The following is a 19146-nucleotide window of genomic DNA, read 5'->3' as shown; positions in this document are numbered from 1 at the left end:
CTAAAAGGTGAACATGGCAAATTATGTAATTAGCTAAAGTTATTTGCTCATTTATTGCTCATTTATTTCTGTTGTTGTTAAGTTCTATGAGGTAAAAAATTCTTGATTTCAATCATGTAATAGCAAAATTCTAATCTCCTACAAGCATTAACTCTATCAGCACCACTGGCAAACTGCCAAGGTCAATAGCATTTACACGGCTAAACGTTTATTTGTTCATGAGATGATATGAAAAACTGCCAACATATTCACCAGTAGATGGCGCTACATAGAAACCACGAACAGGAAGGAGCCCATGAGCTCCTTCCTCAACCCTGCTCTTTGTTTCTATAGCAAAGAAGTAAGGAGATACACCGGTTGGGACACGGTACATTTCACTGTAAAGATGGATTTCCTATCCAGCTGGTCACCCTCTCTCAAATTGTTATTTGATTGTCTTGAGTCATGACTGTGCATGCTTGCTCTTTTTATCTTGTATGTGTGTGTGTGTTCTTTTTTTAGTATGTGTTATGTGTACTATGCAAAACTTTAACTGAAATAAATGTTTGAAGGGCATCCACATGATCATAACATCACAATCCTGGTATTGTCTTTGATCATGAAATTGCTTTACATAGAAAAACAAGAAATGCTGTGTAAACCAGATCAGTTTCTTCCAGCAGATATGACAACCTAGTCACCACAGTTTTAGAAAATAAAAAAATGAAAAATAAAAAATATATGCTGCCTCTTATCATCTCATGCTCATGATTTTGGGGTTCTTTTTGGGTTTCGCCATATCACTTTTTTTCGCTCACTTTTTGCTCCCCCCCCCCCCCCCCCACATCCTCAAGCCAAGTCTGTGTTGATACAGTTGTTTTCAGGGGCAGGGTCAGGCTTACAGGGGTTAATGCACCTTCCCAGTCAATAGCTCAACACCTGCCAGGAATCAATGAACTCTCCATCACTAACAAGAAACTAGAAAAGCACTCTGAGAGCGCAGACCTCCGCCAAGCATGCAGCTCATTTCCACCACTGATCTTGTTCTTCCATTCTCAGTGATTTCCACCCATACATATAGCATTTGTGTGCTGAAAGTCACCTGATTTCCCAATATGTAAGCCTTTGATACGTCATAAACCCTCAGCTGCAGGGCGCGCCTCGCCCCTAGCAGAAACTAGAGCACGCACTTTAGTGCGCTCATGCAAACCTCAAATACGCACAGCCTGAACTCCCCAGTTCATTGACCCTACCTGCCAAAATATCAAAAATCCTTCATAAATTCCCCGAAAATTATCGGATCACTACCAAAAGTTAATCTTCTCTTACCAAAATGCTTACTTGTATCATTCTAAACCTTTCCTGCAAGTTTCATTCCAATCCGTTTACAACTTTTTGAGTTATTTTGCACATGGACAATCTAACTAACGAACAAACAAACAAACCAACTGTAACGAAAATATAACCTCCTCCCTTTTGGCGGAGGTAATAACAAGAATAAAAGACAAAACAACTGAAAACAAGAAGAATGAAATTTGGAAGAACGAAGACCTTTCTTACAGCCAGTCTTTTTTGGGATCAACACCAGGTGACAAAATCATGGCTATCACATAGTTGTATCGTATGAACTGATTTTAGATTATATCAAATAATAGCAAATGATAGCTTTCTTTGGCAACAACATGTAAGATATTTACTGTAACATTCTGTTGCAAAAGAGAAGTTGGTGTTCCTTTGAAGAACTGAAAATAGCAAGAAATTTACATCCCTATAGAATTTTCCCCTTGTGCACCAAATGACAATCACATTGTTTTTCACAAACCCAGAAAGTCTGAGATGAAAGAGAACAATATATAATTTACTTGTGTATCAATGATTTATTGACCTATAAAAATTCTTTAATTGGAAGAATTACTGGAGCAGTAGCATAGACTAGTCAGATGTTAATGGAAACTGAGAGATTGAGAGGGGGGGGGGAAGCTAGGGTAAAGGAAAGGATACTTGACGTACTTGACCACAGCTAGTTGAAAAGTCCATGCCATGGCCATCCTCAATAACATAAGTTACAGAGACGTCATGAAGCTTTATGTCAGAGAAAATACGAGGGGTTCTCAACTGCCTTCAGTTGAAGTTGGACCCACCTTTCCCAAGCCCGCTTGAAATGATCATCTGATGCACATCAAGTCACGTACAGTAGATTGGCCCTTGGTTGACCGAATATTCAATCTGTATCTTCTTGTCGGGGGTAATTGTGTTCCATGTAATGTCTCTGGCTTCACGGAATCCCCTTTGGAGGAGCTGGTTCTGCATGGACAGATTTTTTTTCTGTCTAGTATGGCCTAGTTTGGTATTCTCTACCTGTATGACAAGGTATTTGGCTAAAAACCGACCTTGTTTGGAACTAGAGTCTGTCGATGACTCAGTATCGTTCAGACCTGAGATTTCTTCCAGTCAATATATTTCGGATCTTGTGAAATCTCGCATCGCACATCAAGTTCCGTTAGCACGACGGCTGACTGATTAATCTATGATGACGTCATACATGCATGCATGTACTAGTACCGTAACGTGGCTGCACTCCGAAAGTAGGGCCCTACACAAGTTTAAAGGACAAGTCGACATTCCTTGACATGTGAATTGAGTTCGATCGCGATGCAGCAATATGGCAGAACACATCAGTGAAAGTTTGAGGAAAATCGGACAATTCGTTCAAAAGTTATGATTTTTGAAGTTTCTGCTCAGTCACTGCTGTATGAGAAGACTACAACTTGTGATGTCACATGTGTACAACAACTGAAGAAAATATAAAGAAAAAACAACATAATTCCACTTTTATTGCATATTAAAAGAACACTTGACTTGCCTCTTTCAGAAGGCAGGGGGGAATAAAATTTCACTTTGCATACGTCAGTTGCAAGTCGAGGAAATGTGCACTCTTTAAAAAAAAGTGAAATTCTCTTTATATTTTCCTATCGTTCTACGCATGTGACTTCAAGATTCAAGAGTCAAGATTCAAGATTCAATCATTTATTGTCTGAATTTAAAAAATACAGAAAATCTTCCTCCACTGGCAAGATAACAGAGCATAACACAACAAGAATAACAAACAGATCACATATAAATGCACATCAACAATTAAAACCGCACAAATCCACAACTTAGTCAACAAATAGTGAAAAACAGAACACGAAACAGGAACATAAAAAAAGCCAGTGGTGGTCGCCACAGTGCAGCGTCCTCAGATGACATCATACACTGTAGTAGATCTTCTCATCAAGCAGTGATCGAATGCACAGAAACTTTAAAGATTCATTACTTTGAACGGATTGTCAGACTTTCCCCCAACTTTCAATGATAATTATGTTCTACTAATATTGCAGCATTCACTCAATCCACATGTATATGAAGGTAAATTTATTCTTTAAGGCCTATACGTACATTGTATATATTAGCCACATTCCGCACTACAGCATCTGGACAGTGTTGACACTTCGCACTATCAAAGTACATTATCAATTGTACCTATAAACATCATCTGATACACATGTACCGTGTACTTGAACATTTCTCCAGCTTGCGAACTTGAAAATCTTTCACGTGATAGCATCAGCCTGAAAAGAGGGGAGGGGTTGTAATGTTGGTTTAGAGAGAACAGGAGTGAGAACGGGTGGGGAATGGTTTTATCTATTTCACAGCGTGTTTTGTAAATGAGGTGAAATGTCAGTTCCCTTGATGTTTCTTTGTCGATGAAAGCAAACAGAGTGCGTTTTTCTCAAAATCTTGCCTTCACTGACATTGCCTTATTCTTATCTCACTTTTTTCTTCTCAGCCACATGTTTTAAATGCACTATTTCTAATGCGTATATTCATGTGGATCTTAAATCGTGTAGGCCTATATTTTTTTTCTTTTTTCAATACAAATACATTACAAAGGTGACTGAAAAGAAATGGCTGCACTGCCAATTTCCTTGGTTGCTTGCCATTTTAATTTAATCCACAATATCTCCTTATCAGCATCATGGAAGTTACTGAATTTTCAAGGAGATGGGCCTTTACATTTGTAAATGAACAGTTTATAGGTGACACTGTGAAACATTAGAGCGGTGTTAATGTGTGTGTTGTTTTTTTTATACCAGTGTTCAGTGTTCTTTTTTGACTAAATGCTGAAAGTTTTTTTTCCTTGTTTGTTTTATTCCTATATTCCTCTCCATCCTAGCTTTAGGTCTCTTTATTTATTCATTTATTTTTTAGCTTCATGTTCATTGATTTGATCTCGTTCATTCTTTAGTCATTCTCATTCCTTCTTCATATCATCTCCTCCTGCTATCCATTCTCCTACCCTATTCTGCTCCTACTCTTCTTCTTCTTCTCCTTCTCCTCCTCCTCTTCTTACCTTTCTCCTTCTCAGACTCACTTTGCTTTAGGAATTAATCTTCAATTTTCTCCTGAAAAAAAAAAACAACAGAAAGTCTGATTCCATAATGTTATAAACTGCACTGCGCTTATTTCAGGGGAGGACCCAGGAATTCCGGAAAGAGGGGGGGGGGGGCAAAACGAACAAAATAAAGGGGGTGCTCATGCCCCCTTTTATTTTTTCTTTTATTTTAACAAAAAGGGGGGCATGCGCCCTCCTTTATCCACCACTGAAATTTCCCTAGAGTTTAGCAGTTCCATCAACTAGGCCTACAAATGAGACTATTCAGACTTCACAGATTCACTATCTTTCAATGAAAATAGAGTATACACGTACTGAAGAAATGGTAGTATAAAAACGAAATACTGGTGCATAAAAAAATGTGTGAACGCAGACCGCAGGGGGCCGGGGAAATCCCTTCGCCCGATTATTGGGCCACGCCCTCCATGCATTTGGGCTATGTGATATGCCAATTCGGCTTTTTTCCACCTCGGAGTTGGCGGGTTCACAACTGAGTAGATCTACGTGTAACTCAGTGTCAGTGACACATGTAACTCTAACTTTAGGAGACGTGCAGACTGCTGTGCAATTTGATGTGATAGAGTTCAGAACTGGCCTTACCTGTTGTGTTGCTTTTTAGCAGATATTTTTAGCAGAACGTAAGGAATGGCTGAACAGATACATGGTAAGTGCTGAGTGATACTCTATCCAGAGTTTTTCAGCGTATTCATCCAGATCCAGATCCAGTCAGGACTCTTGATAAGTTTGCAGGCTGAATTGACTCAATATCGCAAACTTTTGTGTAGTCCCATCTATGCGTTATCATGTATGTCATTACTTGATATGTAAACCACAAAGATAGTAACGTGTCGTTAGAGATAACAAGATACGAAGGCGCGTCATAAAAATGGACACAAAATGGCTACCCTACATGACGATACAAAAGAGAGCTAAGTACAAACTCAGTACACCTAGAAACATCATTCATTTTCAAAGGTAGTGGTATTTTTATTATCTGAAAAAGATTTAAAAATTATAGTCTAGTCATGATATAGATCCTAGCTTTTTTTCGATTTAGGGGATTATTTTGAAGAATGAGATTTTAAACTGATAAGGATTATTTCGTGGAGGTAAAAATTTGGCAACAACATGATCTAAAAAATAGAGTTCAGGCTACACTCCAAGACGCTTGATGAACAACAACTTCAAAGACAGCGGCTAGCGCGTCTCAGGCAAAGCCGCACATCACCTGAGACGCGCTGTCTGTGAGTGGGTCTCGGGTGATGTGCGTAATACGCTTAACGACCGCGCGCTGTCCATTTGTTTTGTACAGGATTAGCGCGCACTTTCCTGTCTTATCAGTTAAGCGTCTTTGATGTAAACTAGACAGTAAACAACCGAACCTTGCTCATGTTGTGGGTGCCCATAGCTAAGGACTTGATTGCAAATTTTCATTTCGTTTCACTTCGTTTTATTTCATTTCCAACTCATATGATTACAACATTTTGAATACACATAATAACACAACAATATGAAAAAAAAAAGAAACCTTGAGCAGTGCCAGTGATACTATTAGTACATGTTGTAGACTACTATTTTGTAAATTTCAAGACAAATACTGCAACAACAACAAAAGTAATGAACAAAGCAAAAGTTGTTGGAAATGGGATTCATCTAGCAGAATGAGATTTTGCAGTCAAATCGTGATATCAGTCCCCTCTCGTTCTGCGTGTGCGTCTCCGCTATGTGCAAAGTCTAGATGTCTGTGGAGGTTGAAAGAAGTCCCCGGCTATGACGAAATGAATGGCGGTGAATGGAGTGGAGCCCTATTTCGCAATAATGCCGATTTTGCATGGCCTGTGATAAATTGTGGCATTGACGTGAATATCTAGACGTAAATGATAAAATTGAAAAACACAAGTAAAAATGAATTGAGTGTTTTTTCTTCTTTCCTTATTTCCAGTCCACCCAAGTGCCTGAAGGTGGATGTTGGTTATTTTGGTGCCTCAGAAGCAGACTTTCCTTGTTTTAGAGTATGGATTAAGGCACTGAAAGACATGGAGGATGTTCAGCAAAGTGTAGTGCAGCTGATAAAAGAGCAGGGTATACTGGCTGCAGACCTAAAATGGAGTCTCTTTGTTGGTGCCCTGGACAGCTACAGGCACGACAGTGTTCTGAGACCGTATCCACCAGGTGCAGAGTTTCTTAACTCGGATGGAGAGAAGGATTTTACTGAGCTGGTGAGCTTGTTAATAAGATAAACAGGCTCAAGCAATCTGAACAAGTAAAATTTTATGAATGTTATACAGCTAACTATGTTTATGCTGTTTAAGAGTTTTGGGCTTTTTATATTGCAAAATTACAGTAGCTGCTTGTCATATATGAATCATTCTGTGTTGACATTTGGAGCATACTTACAGTAATATATTGTGCACCAATACCTGTAAAGTTAGGTATACAGGTATTACAGTGTCCCCTATACTATAAAAGTGGATATTTTCGCGCGACTTATTTTTCGTTCTTGGCCGGATAAGAAGAGTTTTGCGTGTTTATAATTCTGTGGAATCAAGACATCATGTGCAAGAACATATGGCAAGCAAAAATATTCGCGTGCTTTTATTTCTGCGCTAGTTTCTGGTTGCGCAAAATGCGCAAAAATTTCAACACCGCGAAAATGTCCACTTTTACAGTACCGGTACTCTAGTCTCTGTTTATGAGTAATTCTGAGGGTTTTGCTTGTTTGTTTATGGGAGTGTTTCATTGCAATGATATGAAAATGCATGTTTTCACTATACTTTTTTACCCTCCCCCCCCCCCCCCCGAAAAAAAAAGAATATTAAGCACCTAAAGCATAGTGTCAATGTTTTACATCTTTACCTCCATCTATTCTTTTTAATGATTTGTGCTACATCTGACGTACTGATGTACATTTAGCTTAACAATGAGGCCAACTTGAGGTATACACATTGTGTTTGTGAATAGCAAATAAAGATTTTATATAGAGGCTACTTTACTTTTCAAAATAACCACTGTATATTTTGTTGTGAATTATGATAGTAATCTCCATTCCTTGTGAAATTTATAACAAGAATGATTTTATCATCAATAGTATCATTTTTATCCTGACCATCAGAATTGGATGTATCATTAATGCTATGAATGGTTGTGCTGATTCCATAGAAATTAGCTGCAGATGGAGTACCTAACATGAAGATGGTCGTCGAGAGGAGAGGAGTTGGTCACATGACACCAGCCAGCTGGGAGCTTCTGAAGTGGGTCCTGCAGCCCAACACATTTACTCTCAGGTCTCTTGATGTGGAGAAGAAGGTATGCCATTGCTTTTACACCCAAATGAAGTTAATTTTCTCCTACATTAGCCGCTTACATTTTATCTTTGATTTTGATGATGATTACGCAAATGAAAGGTAATACATTTTTTTTTTTATTAGCCCTTGGCCGTTTGATGTCTTCACTTGATTGTATCATCGGGTGCCTGTGCATTGGCCGTTAACGCGATACAATTTGTATTGCATTAGCGGCCAATGCACGGGCACCCGACGGTATGCAATGTAGTTTGATAATAAAAAGAAAATGCTATATGTTGCATACTTCAGGCAATAATCACCCTCTGAGTTATCAACCAAGAATAGGGGAATTCATTTTTTTTTCCACCAAGAGAGTAAGGCACTACCGTATCCAGTTAGCATTAGAACCCAAATTATTGAATTGATCTCTAGATGTTTCTCCTTGACTGCCAATCAGATTTCCAGATTTGCGATGCTGTGTTTGTATGATAATAGTTAATCTACTAAAAGCTTGCAGTTTGAAATGAAGGATAAAGTTTTCAAATTGGGGTAGAGCCTATTAAGAATGTGAGCAAAAGGAACCTCAGATTGAAAGGAATTAATGACCTTATCTTGGATCAAGATTTTTACTGATGTTTGTATTATATATCAGCATTTTTGAAATATCTCTAGGAAGGTTTTTAACACCAGTTGTCAAAAGCTGGCAACATCTTTCAACATGCACCGCATCTTGATGCTAGAAATATATGATGTGTGGAAGTTGTATCAATAGAATTCAAATAGGGGCGTACAACTGGACAGTAGAATAGACTTCACCTGACTGACAGAATTTTAAAAAAAAGTTTGATAAATAAATTGGCATTAACTTACCGGGTAAACAATGATGTTATGAATGTGTCCAGTGAAGCAACAGCTTGACAGTGATAATCTATTTGCAAGTGTATCTTGTAAGTGGAGCTGAGCTGAATAATCCCCAATCCCAAGGGGATTATTCATTAAAGATATACTAGCATTCCCATATTTGGTAGTTTTAGTGAGGTAATTTCTATTTACACCATATCTTCTGATCTGCCTATAGTTCCGCACCATCCAAGAACTGACAGGAAAGGCGAGCTATGAGGTCAAGCCGTCCTTTATCTTTGAGATCGCATACCACTCAACAGCAGGTCAGAGGTTCAAAACCCTGAGTGAGAAGTATGAGACCATGTTTGCTTACCACGGCAGCAGATGGGAAAACTTCCACTCTATCATTCACAATGGTCTGCACTCTCACATGAGCAAGGTAGGCATTCTCAAATTAGCAGGAGATATGCTTCAGAAGGATAGTTTTAAATGAATTAACCAACTTGAGTTGAGCAATACTGTTTTGGTGTTAGCACTTTGGAGGTAAAATCAAAAGATACACAGCAGAAAATATGTAAGCAAATAATGTAAGCGTAGTTTGAGGGCTCCAGCTACAAGCACATAATTGCTTCTTACGAATCCTGGCATGAATTTGTTTCTTTGTAATGACCTGTAAGTTGTATATTGTTTTCTATTTTGCCAAAATAAATGAATTAAACAAAAGTTTGAAATTACAAAAATAGATAATGAACTTTGCGAATCATATTTTCAATATGTACAATGCTTGATGATACTTCTCATTGTATTTATATTCTGATATCAACAAAAAACCTACAATAACCAGCTAAAAAGAAATTTATTTGTTCAAATTATTTATCACTGTGTAAATGGCAAAATATAAGCAGAGAACAAATTAAAGTAGCTCTAACTTGACTCATTCTTGTAAGTCTGTAAGATAATAGTAATTTTGAGTTGAATATCATTCATCTTGCCATGTGCAATATCAGTGCAATCATTATGTCATGTAGAATTCTTGTTGATGAAGATTCTTTAGAAGCATTGGACAGAACAATGCTTGGCATAAAGATGTTAAAGGTACTGGTTGAGATATCCATGCCAAACTGACTGTGCTCTTATTCACCCTGGAGGTTGAGCTGTTGTCTGATTGTATTAGAGATAAACCATTTAACTCTCTTGCCAGCTATATATTTATGTACAGTTCAAAGAGTTTTGTAAGATGGCATTCTAGAGAGGCTCAATCAAGGAGTTATAAGGCCCATAAACCTGTAAGATCACAGGCTTGTGTGTGGGCTTGATATAATAACACAGTATCCTATGTCACTGAGACTTTGATAATAGTTCCTGTCTTTGTGATTTATTCTGTTTCAAGAAGATCCCTTTTTCACACCATTGTTCATTCAGTTAGCTTCTACATACAGAGTCACTTCTAATCCACAACTCTTTCTTTATACAGAACAGACTGACTTAGCATCGTTTGCTATGAAATCCTCCTTGTTTTTCCTTAGAATACTTTGTATGGGGAAGGAACCTATTTGTCGAGTGACCTGGCAGTGAGTCTACCGTACAGCCCTGCAGGCAGAGGCTGGACAAAGAGTCTAATCGGGACCAATCTCAGCTGTGTTGCCGTCTGCGCTATGCTGGATCATCCAGATGTCAAATGCAAGGTTGAAGGTTGGAAGATTTCATTTCTTCTCTAATTTACAGATGTACATTCCTCTGGAAAATCATTCTTGCTACCTCATACATTTTTAAAGTTAAGTATCAGCCTCCTGGATTGAGAATTAAGGGTCATATTTTGTGTCTGTGGTCTTGTTCAAGTTCAGGTCACAAAAAGTATTCCTGCATAGGAGCTTATTTCATTGACCAAGATCAATATCATGAAAAGGTCATTAACTTTTTTTTTTAAAGTAGTACGTAGGACGGGATCATTCTGATTTTGAGTACAAGCTTCTGAAATAAGACAAGCATATGGTGCTCAATTAGTACATGTGACCTGCTACAGCAAAAGGATCCAAAAATCGAGGGAGATCAATTTTCTGAAAATGTTGTGACATTATTCCCCTACTCTTCCGCTCTAATTTCATATATAACACGGCTCATAAAAGTACTTGGTTGTGGAGATATTGATGATTTTATGAGACCATATTGAGTGGTCTCGGAAATCAGCATTTCGAGAAAACCTCCTTTTTTTCCGATCAAGGGGGGTAAGTCAGTTTTCACCTCTTGACAAAGAAGGTCTGCTCATAGCAACCTCCACGATGTTCATTCACGCTTAGCGCCAGCGATCTACTGTAAAAGTGGTTTCTTTCGCGTACAGAAACTTTCGCGGTTTCCATCGGTGACGACTTTTTCGCGTGTGTTTAAATTCGCGGTCGGTAATGATAGTGTTGTAACAACCGACGAGTTCAAAACATTTTCGCGTGATGTTAAATTCGCGGTTCAACCTCAAAGCGCGAAAAGCGCGAAAATAAAACCACCGTGAAAGAAACCACTTTTACAGTATGCACGACCAGTCAGTAACCAGAATGCCACGCACTGACCAATAAGATCACTCCCTCATTGCTAGGGGCGTAGTCTATCTGCGGCGCTAAAATCCAAATCCTTGGACACTTTTCTGTTCTGTTGAAAGTCAGAAAATCATGGCCTAGAAAAATGCTAATTTCTTGCCTTTCCTTTGATCATTTAGCTTCAACATTTCAGCAGTTGATAGAGAAAACAGTAGACTATAACCTTATGCCAACAACAGAAATTTGATGGTTTTGACCGATATTGATGATATGACTTCACTCTCGATTTTCTCGGCTCAGCTGTCAGCAACTTTCTGATCCTTTTGTTGTGGCGGGTCATGAATGACTGCCAATATTTCGTGATGAATCACAGCATCTCAACTTCTAGAGAGATGGTACATGTATATCTTTGCAAGTAATTGACAAATTGCCCTACATCGACATAAATAAGCACTGAATTGATGAATTTGAATGGTATATCTTTATCAACATTTTCATATGCAGACACCAAGAGCTCTGTGAAGCGGTCCCATGCTCCCGAGAGCCTCGGGGGAGCGGTGCCAGAGAAGTATTATGTCGTCACCAACAATGAGGTGGTCCAGATTAGATACCTGCTTATCTTTGCCGACAAAACAACCTCACGGTAAGCGTGACACTCTTCCCATTGTGTTCTCTATATATTGTGTACATGAATGTATGGATCCATGCATTTATTTCTATGTAGCTTTTTGAAATGAAGCTTATGCATTGGTAATGCTTGAAAGGTTTTGTTTCAAACTTGTTGCATAAAGAAAAAAGGTCATACCATATTTCTAACATCAAGTCCTGATTTTAAGATCAAGATTTCCCTAAAATGTAGGGTAGTTTATTTCAAATGCCTGAAATTATGTATTCTTTGTTATGCTCGAAACTATATCAGTTCTGTTTGTAGTCAAGTGTAGTCCCAGCAGCTTTACATTTGATGCTTTTTGTGCATATGGCTGTCACAGTGTTGCCAACAGCAATACATTATATTGGACATAACAGAATTTACATTCAAGAACAAATGGAGTTTATGGTACTGATACTAAATGCTTAAAATCTATTCCACATTTGTGTGGACATTTAGACTTTCTTGCATCAATGAGTTTGTATTGCTGCTGATTGACAAATTGCCCTTTATCAGCATAAATAAACACCAATTATTCAGTGTAAGAGCAGTAGCCATGACAAAAAAAAAAAAATCATCAAAAAAAAAATGGGGTGGGCTATATCTATAATTATTGCTACTACTCAAACACTGAACAATTATTGGTGTTAGATTACATCAGTCATTGTCAATCAGCTGCAATAAAAAGAACTCAACTCAAGAAGTATTAGTGTGAATCAATTATGACTTTGTCTCTTTCTTTTTGTCATGACCAATTGTAATGCCACATATGGATGTCTAGTTTGATTTACTCTAATGTCAAATTGAGAGGGTTTTCTCCTTAAAGCTGTTGAGTAACAATCGGTGACATTTGCAATTGATTTTCCTTCTTTGTCCTCAGCAACGTGCCAAATTCATCCCACTGGCAGCGATGGATACGTAAAAATCTCCTCTGCCTACTCCTCATTGCATACATCTTGATCCTCCTCCTCGTCAGCTTATTCAACTCGCGGACGTTCCAAAACGTTTATCGCCGGTATGTCCGATTTTGACGACAGCATCGGAGGCTTCCTTGAGAGGGAAGTCCCAATCTCGGCTCTCTCCGGTTTTTATCTCTCCTATAGTCCTATTGTTCAGACTGGTGTGGACCAAGTTATCCTGTGATATTCTTCCAAGCAAAGAGTGATATTTGTTGATGGAGACCTGTCAGCTGAAAAAGTCTTACGAAAGTGGAGATAGGACACGATGCGCTGCTGGTAAGGTCGAAAACAAGTGAACCGATGTTCCCAAGTAAACAGTGGATGCATACCAGATATAGCTGCAGTGTTTCCGTTTCTTGGATGAATATATTAATATATACCACGGTTATTGAGATTATATGTCTGTTTTGCACAGTAAGGACACAAGTGGAAAACAGACACATCATTCAGCATGATTTAGGATGAGAAACATTGTTAGCCATATTGTACGACATATTTGTCATGCATGCCGAGTCATTTCTATTCACTGACAAGCCCACAAACGGACATCTCTTTAACCCATACCTTGCCAACATTTGCTGTGCATTATGATATGAACATTGAAAACAAATTGTACCAAATGGCAACGCAAAGCAGAGCTAGTGATAGTGTGTTACTGCAGCATTATCCAAGAGCAAATCTACTTTTATGCAATGAGCATCTTGAAGTTTCATTTGGCTAAAAAAAAAGAATAATAATAATGGAATGATAATTGACTTTGTTATTACTTACGACTCTAGCACTGTAGCAAAAGTATATTTAGGACAAGCTCTCTATACACGTAGATGAAGTATTGTGATATTTGTTTTGCCCTTTGCATTATAAAGAATTTTGTCTGGACTGCATGTGCATACCACATGTTTAAACTTGTCATATTTTATGTTAATAATAGAACCTCATACTTCATGATGAAGTTATTGCTAAATCCTAAATTTTGTCATGTTTACATTGACAACCCAGGGAGGCAAATCGAGGCTGTGCTACATAAAGCTCTTTTCAATGATTGCAACATGCAATACTGAAACCAGTCACCATAGTGAGTGCTGTGCACAGCCAATCAGCTGTAAAAAACAATTTTTTGTTGCCATGGTAATAGAAATTGTCTGAGTGGATGATTATACATGTAGCATAGTTTTCTGTAAGGACACAAGAGGTGGCATACTTCTACCTTTGTTTATGGGCGATGTTGCCTAACCCATGATAATTGATGCATATTGTGAAACAATATGCATGTATTTTAAAGTGTATATACTACTGTAGCTTCTTGTTTTTCTGTTTTATGTTCCATGGTCTGAGATCCACTCGATATCCATTATATAAGACTGCATCATGTATAGTTATGTTGAGATGAGAAGAGATGAGTGTGAATGCCAGCTGAAATTAGGATACCTGCACATTACACAGATTTGTCTTTAAATGTATTGTTTTGAAGAAAAAAAAATGAAATGATATATGAAAGTATAATGCTAACATAAACAGTATGAATGTGAACATGTTTTCATGTGTGGTATAAAGGGGCCATAAGCTAAGCTAGGGAAAACATAATGTCAATACACATATAAAGTCTTAAACCAAACAAAACCAACTGAAACAAAACAAAGAAGAAATAAACAGACAATTATATATACATGTATATGAAGAGTGGCTTCCTAATGAAGGCAATGTTGTGTGAAGTTAATGAAATTCTTTATCACTGGTCACCATTGCAGCATTTAACTATGTGTGCATTATTCCTTCGTACTCGCAAAATATCCAAATCTACAATTTGTGTAAGTCTGGAGTATTTATGTGCCAGTCATTGCAACTACCATTACTACAGCAGCACACTTTTCAAAATACTTTCGGATGAGCACAATTGTAATTAAATCTGTTATGCCTTTCGGCATTTACTGAAAACATCAATATTTTCCCATGGTTAATTTTTCACGCCAAATGACTCAAAAACATATTTGTAGGTTCTTGAATTCGTGCTGTACAATTGTCGACTCTTTAGAAAGTCCCGATAGAATTGTGAAGATTTGACTTACACAGTACAGTGAATATTGTAGGGAAAATTATCAGATGCATAGACTGTGATCAAGAAGAAACAACAGTAGATAGTTTTCAAGATTAATAAAAAGGCAAAAAAGAGTTACGAAAGAACCGGATATTCCTTTGTGGATTTTTTTTTTTTTCATTCACATTGTAGACTTATCTTTGTTGTATCTCACAAACAAAGCTTTCAGCCAAGACAAGCAACCAAATATTCTTCTCCAACATGTGGTAAATGTTTAGTTTGGAGTGAAGTGATGTAGATTATTATTCATCCAGTCAAAGTGTAACCTCCAAAATCCATTATTTTGTTTATTTATAAGAATTTTGGAGTCTACTTTGAAGGCTTTTCCTGTGTTACACAGTTCATAGCTGCTCATGGAACATTTATGATTGTATGATTACATGTTGACATTGTAAAGAGATTATTGTTAATTTCTCAGTAATTGTTGCAACTCCATGAAAACATTAATTTACTTTCATGAAATGTCTTCCAGTTAAAATAAACCCTATGATATGAACCCGAAATGACACTGTACAGTATTTGACTTGTCCAACATGAAAGCAGCTCTAATTGTATTACAGTGCACTCTCGTCATAACAAAGTCTTTGGGACCAGCAATTTTCTTTTGATGTATCAAATTTTCGCTATAGCTGAACAGTATAGTGTGTAAAGATATACACATGTAGATGATAATCTTTGGACCTGAATTTCGACTTTGTTGTAACAAGAATTTCTTTATAACCATGTTCATTATAACGGAGTGCACTGTACTGTAATTTTTGCAATCCTTATCTGACGTTCTTTATTCAGTGTAACACCAGAGAAACAAAGTCACATTTCACCTTAAACACAAATAACAAGAGAAATCATATTCTTCCACTGCAGTATTTTCAGTCCCTCAGCCATGTTTACTAAAGTTTATTGCCACTTTCACTGATGTGACCCTTTCAGAGGACAGTGCACCTCCAGTAAATGACAAAGTGACTGAAATGATACAAGTATTACACACAACACGTCTCAATAAATACATTACACTTTTGATATTCTGCACACATAATTACAACTTATTAATGCACTGATCTTTCACAATGCCAACCTCCACATCTCTCAGACGGCAGTAAATATACATTTACAAATGTTCTGGTCCTGTATATGCGTGTAAGGGATTGTGAAATGATGTTTTTGTAGCCTTTGTAGAGGGCTCATTTGAGGACATGTTTCTGCTATTACCAATGTATTTTTATTGATATGCTGCTTTGTCAATTCGATTCAATTCAATCATGCTTGAACGCTACAATGCATTACAAACATTACATTTAGAGGAGTAAGGATTCTTCTTTCTGAACGCTAACAATAAAAAGGACAATCCAAGGTATATTTCCATTCTTATTGCCAAGAAAAAAAGAAGTAAGAAAACACAGGCAAAATTAGTATTCATATGCTGATGCTGGTTGCTTCCTTAGTGAAAATTAAAGTGGGCAGAAACTTGGCATGCTCGCAAAAACAAGGCTACATAGCAATCATTCTTCGTTCCAATGTCTGATAAAAGTAAATTTGTAATTTAGAAGCAATTAAGTATTTCACATCTTAGCATAATAGCACATCAACACACAATGGTACACAGCATCACTCATAGGCAGAATGTGCTGAAATGATAGTACAGGCCAGCCATGTTGTAACGGAACATGGATACAAGATTTCAATACTGCAAGAAGATTCTGTCAGTGTAGATTTTAACACACTTGTCTACGGCACAACTTGCTCAATTTAGTGAGCTACCTTCGTTCAGACACATGTAATTAGATTTTGTTAGTAACAGAGAATATTACTGGTAAAACTCATTATTTCCCTTATTTTCTCAATCAGTAGCAACAAAAGTGGAAACACAACTGGAAGGGGGAGGGGATGCTCACTTCCAATTACACACTTTACAGGAATTACAACCAGGTGCAAATCTCATGCACATAACATGCACACAAACAACTCACACAAACATGCAGCGCACAATTCACCTCATCTCGCTTGTAGTGGAGAGGTGACGTTCACTGTCCAATGTACGTTAATTTAACATCAGTAACAAGGAGAATACCTACCAAGTTTTGCATGTGATCGTAGAAAATGGTCGGACTGAATATGTTTGGTCGTTCAGTGGATGCTTCCACTCCTCTGAGGATGATACATGTAGGAATTCCAAGAAAGCTTGCGATGGAAATTACTGGAAGTTTCTTCTCTTCCCACCCCTCTTTTTTCACTAGCAGACCCACAAACATAGTGAATGGTGATACCATGTAGTAAGATGGTTTCAACTCTGGTAACTGTCTGAACATTAAAATACTCTGTTTTTGATGTAAAACGTAACATGCTGTCAGTTTTCAAATACCAACAGTACATGCCACAAATTTACTCATCACACTACTCTGTATTTGACGTTAAACATAACATGCTGTCACTTTTCAAATACCAACAGTACATGCCACAAATTTACTCATCACAATACTCTGGATTCGAACGTAAAACATAACATACTAAAACTAGAGAAGCACTCTGAGAGCGCAGACCTCCGCCAAGCAGCTACTTTCCACCATGATCTTGCTCTTCCGTAGAGATCAGTGATTTCCACCCACTGAAAAATCGCCCGATTTCCCAATATAGAAGCCTTTGGTACATCATAAACCCTCAAATGCGCGGAGCACCTCTTCCCAGCAGAAACTATAGCATGCACTTTAGTGCATGCATGAAAACCTCAAAAATGCGCAGCTTGAACTCCTAAGTTCATTGACCCTACCTGGCAAAATACCGAAAATCCTTCATAAAATCCATAAAAATTTCCTGATCACTACCAAAATATAATCATTTGTTACTTGTGTCACTCTCAATCTTTCCTGCAAGTTTCATCCAAATCCGCGCACAACTTTTGAGTTATTATGCACATGGACAAACTAACTAATTAACTACCAAACGAACAAACAAACCAACGGTAATGAAAACATAACCTCCTTCCTTGGCGGAGGTAATGATGACTCTGTCACCTGCCAGTAGGGCTCAATGTGTGATGAAAGTCTGTAGTCCTACCTGTGTGTATCCATGAAGCAACCTATGGGGGTCTATTTTAACGAGATTTCATTATCCAAGAATACCCTGTACCCTCACACAATTGGGGCAGCCAACCTCTGCCAACATACTGATTCACAGCAAAAACATATTCTCAAGGCAAAAATCATTGTATGATTGATTTGAAAATAAGTACAGGGGAAACTCGGTATAACGAACACTGCTATAACGAGATATTGGTTATAACGAGGAAATTTTCTCGGTCCCAAATTTCCTTTCACACAAGTCTATGTAAAATGCTACTCTTATAGCGAGATCGGCTATAACGAAATAACTGCTATAACGAGATAAATTTTGTGACTTCCAAGCAAAGAAAAACATAGTAAATCAAACCCTCTATAGCGAGGTCAAGCAAAATGCCTTCGGTAAAGCTTTACTTCGCCTGTGCTATCATCTTCCGAGATTGTAAAGCTTGATGCGCCAAAAACTGTCTTGTACACACATAATCATTAAGCACTCCAGCTAGTACTGCATGTTGTACATGTGAAGGGTGTGTGTGCACGCACACTGATACATGCAGAAAATGTAGTGGGACGGCCATATGTATACATGACATCATCATGACGTTTAGCAGGTGTGAGTTAATCTGATGCTGTGATTGGCCTTCTACTTAGGGAATTCCCCGTCTTCACACACACGCAGTCATAATGTACATGTATACAGAATGTGTCACATACACACACAGCATTGTGCAAACCATTATTCAAGCTTTCCACACAACACACACCCATACGATAACCACATACCAGTCCACAGACGATCTTGATACAATCGCAAGCTATATAAATTTACAAATTCAAACATCTACAATTAATAAGAAACACATTCTTGATATCGGATTTCCTTGGCGAAAAACATCTTCTTACCCATAAAGGTGAGTAATTCCCTCACATACAATATCAAGTTATCAGTATTGATTGAAATATGATATGGGTAGTCCCACATGTGCAAATTAATGTCTTTATTTTATGCCTTCTTTTATGCCTACTGATATAACGAGATATCGGCTATAACGAGGAAAATGACTCGGTCCCGACCATCTCGTTATATCGAGTTTCCACTGTACTGACGCAAGACAGACAATGGAAGATGAATAATTGCAATAGCTCACTTGAGCCTGTAGCTCAGTTGAGTGGACAATGGGCCCCTCTGCACAATGGCTCATATTCAAAGGAGTATAAAAGATATTACTGACCTTGAACTTATTAAAAAAATTCATAAAGGGAATGCATCTTTGGAAAAAAAAAAAATATACAGAAACACCTAGGGATTGATTACCGACTG

The 19146-nt window shown here is 37.8% G+C and overlaps 1 protein-coding gene across 1 annotated transcript; it reads left to right on the top strand.

Moving 5' to 3' along the window:
- Positions 1 to 4948: 4948 nt before the first annotated feature.
- On the top strand, positions 4949 to 13366 carry LOC139737066 (protein mono-ADP-ribosyltransferase PARP16-like). Its single transcript, XM_071647743.1, has 7 exons — positions 4949 to 5078; positions 6357 to 6633; positions 7574 to 7720; positions 8777 to 8980; positions 10068 to 10233; positions 11574 to 11712; positions 12599 to 13366. Exons 2-7 carry the CDS (start codon positions 6451 to 6453, stop codon positions 12747 to 12749), a joined length of 990 nt encoding a protein of 329 aa, XP_071503844.1. The 5' UTR covers positions 4949 to 5078; positions 6357 to 6450; the 3' UTR covers positions 12750 to 13366.
- The last annotated feature ends 5780 nt before the right edge of the window (positions 13367 to 19146 follow it).

This window comes from Diadema antillarum, unplaced genomic scaffold (genome assembly GCF_040938485.1).
Source record: "Diadema antillarum isolate AM-2024a unplaced genomic scaffold, OU_Dant_1.0 seq00000678_RagTag, whole genome shotgun sequence".
Classification (NCBI taxonomy): Eukaryota; Metazoa; Echinodermata; class Echinoidea; order Diadematoida; family Diadematidae; genus Diadema; species Diadema antillarum.
Note: the sequence above shows the minus strand (reverse complement) of the source record. Positions and strands in the feature narration are given on the sequence as shown.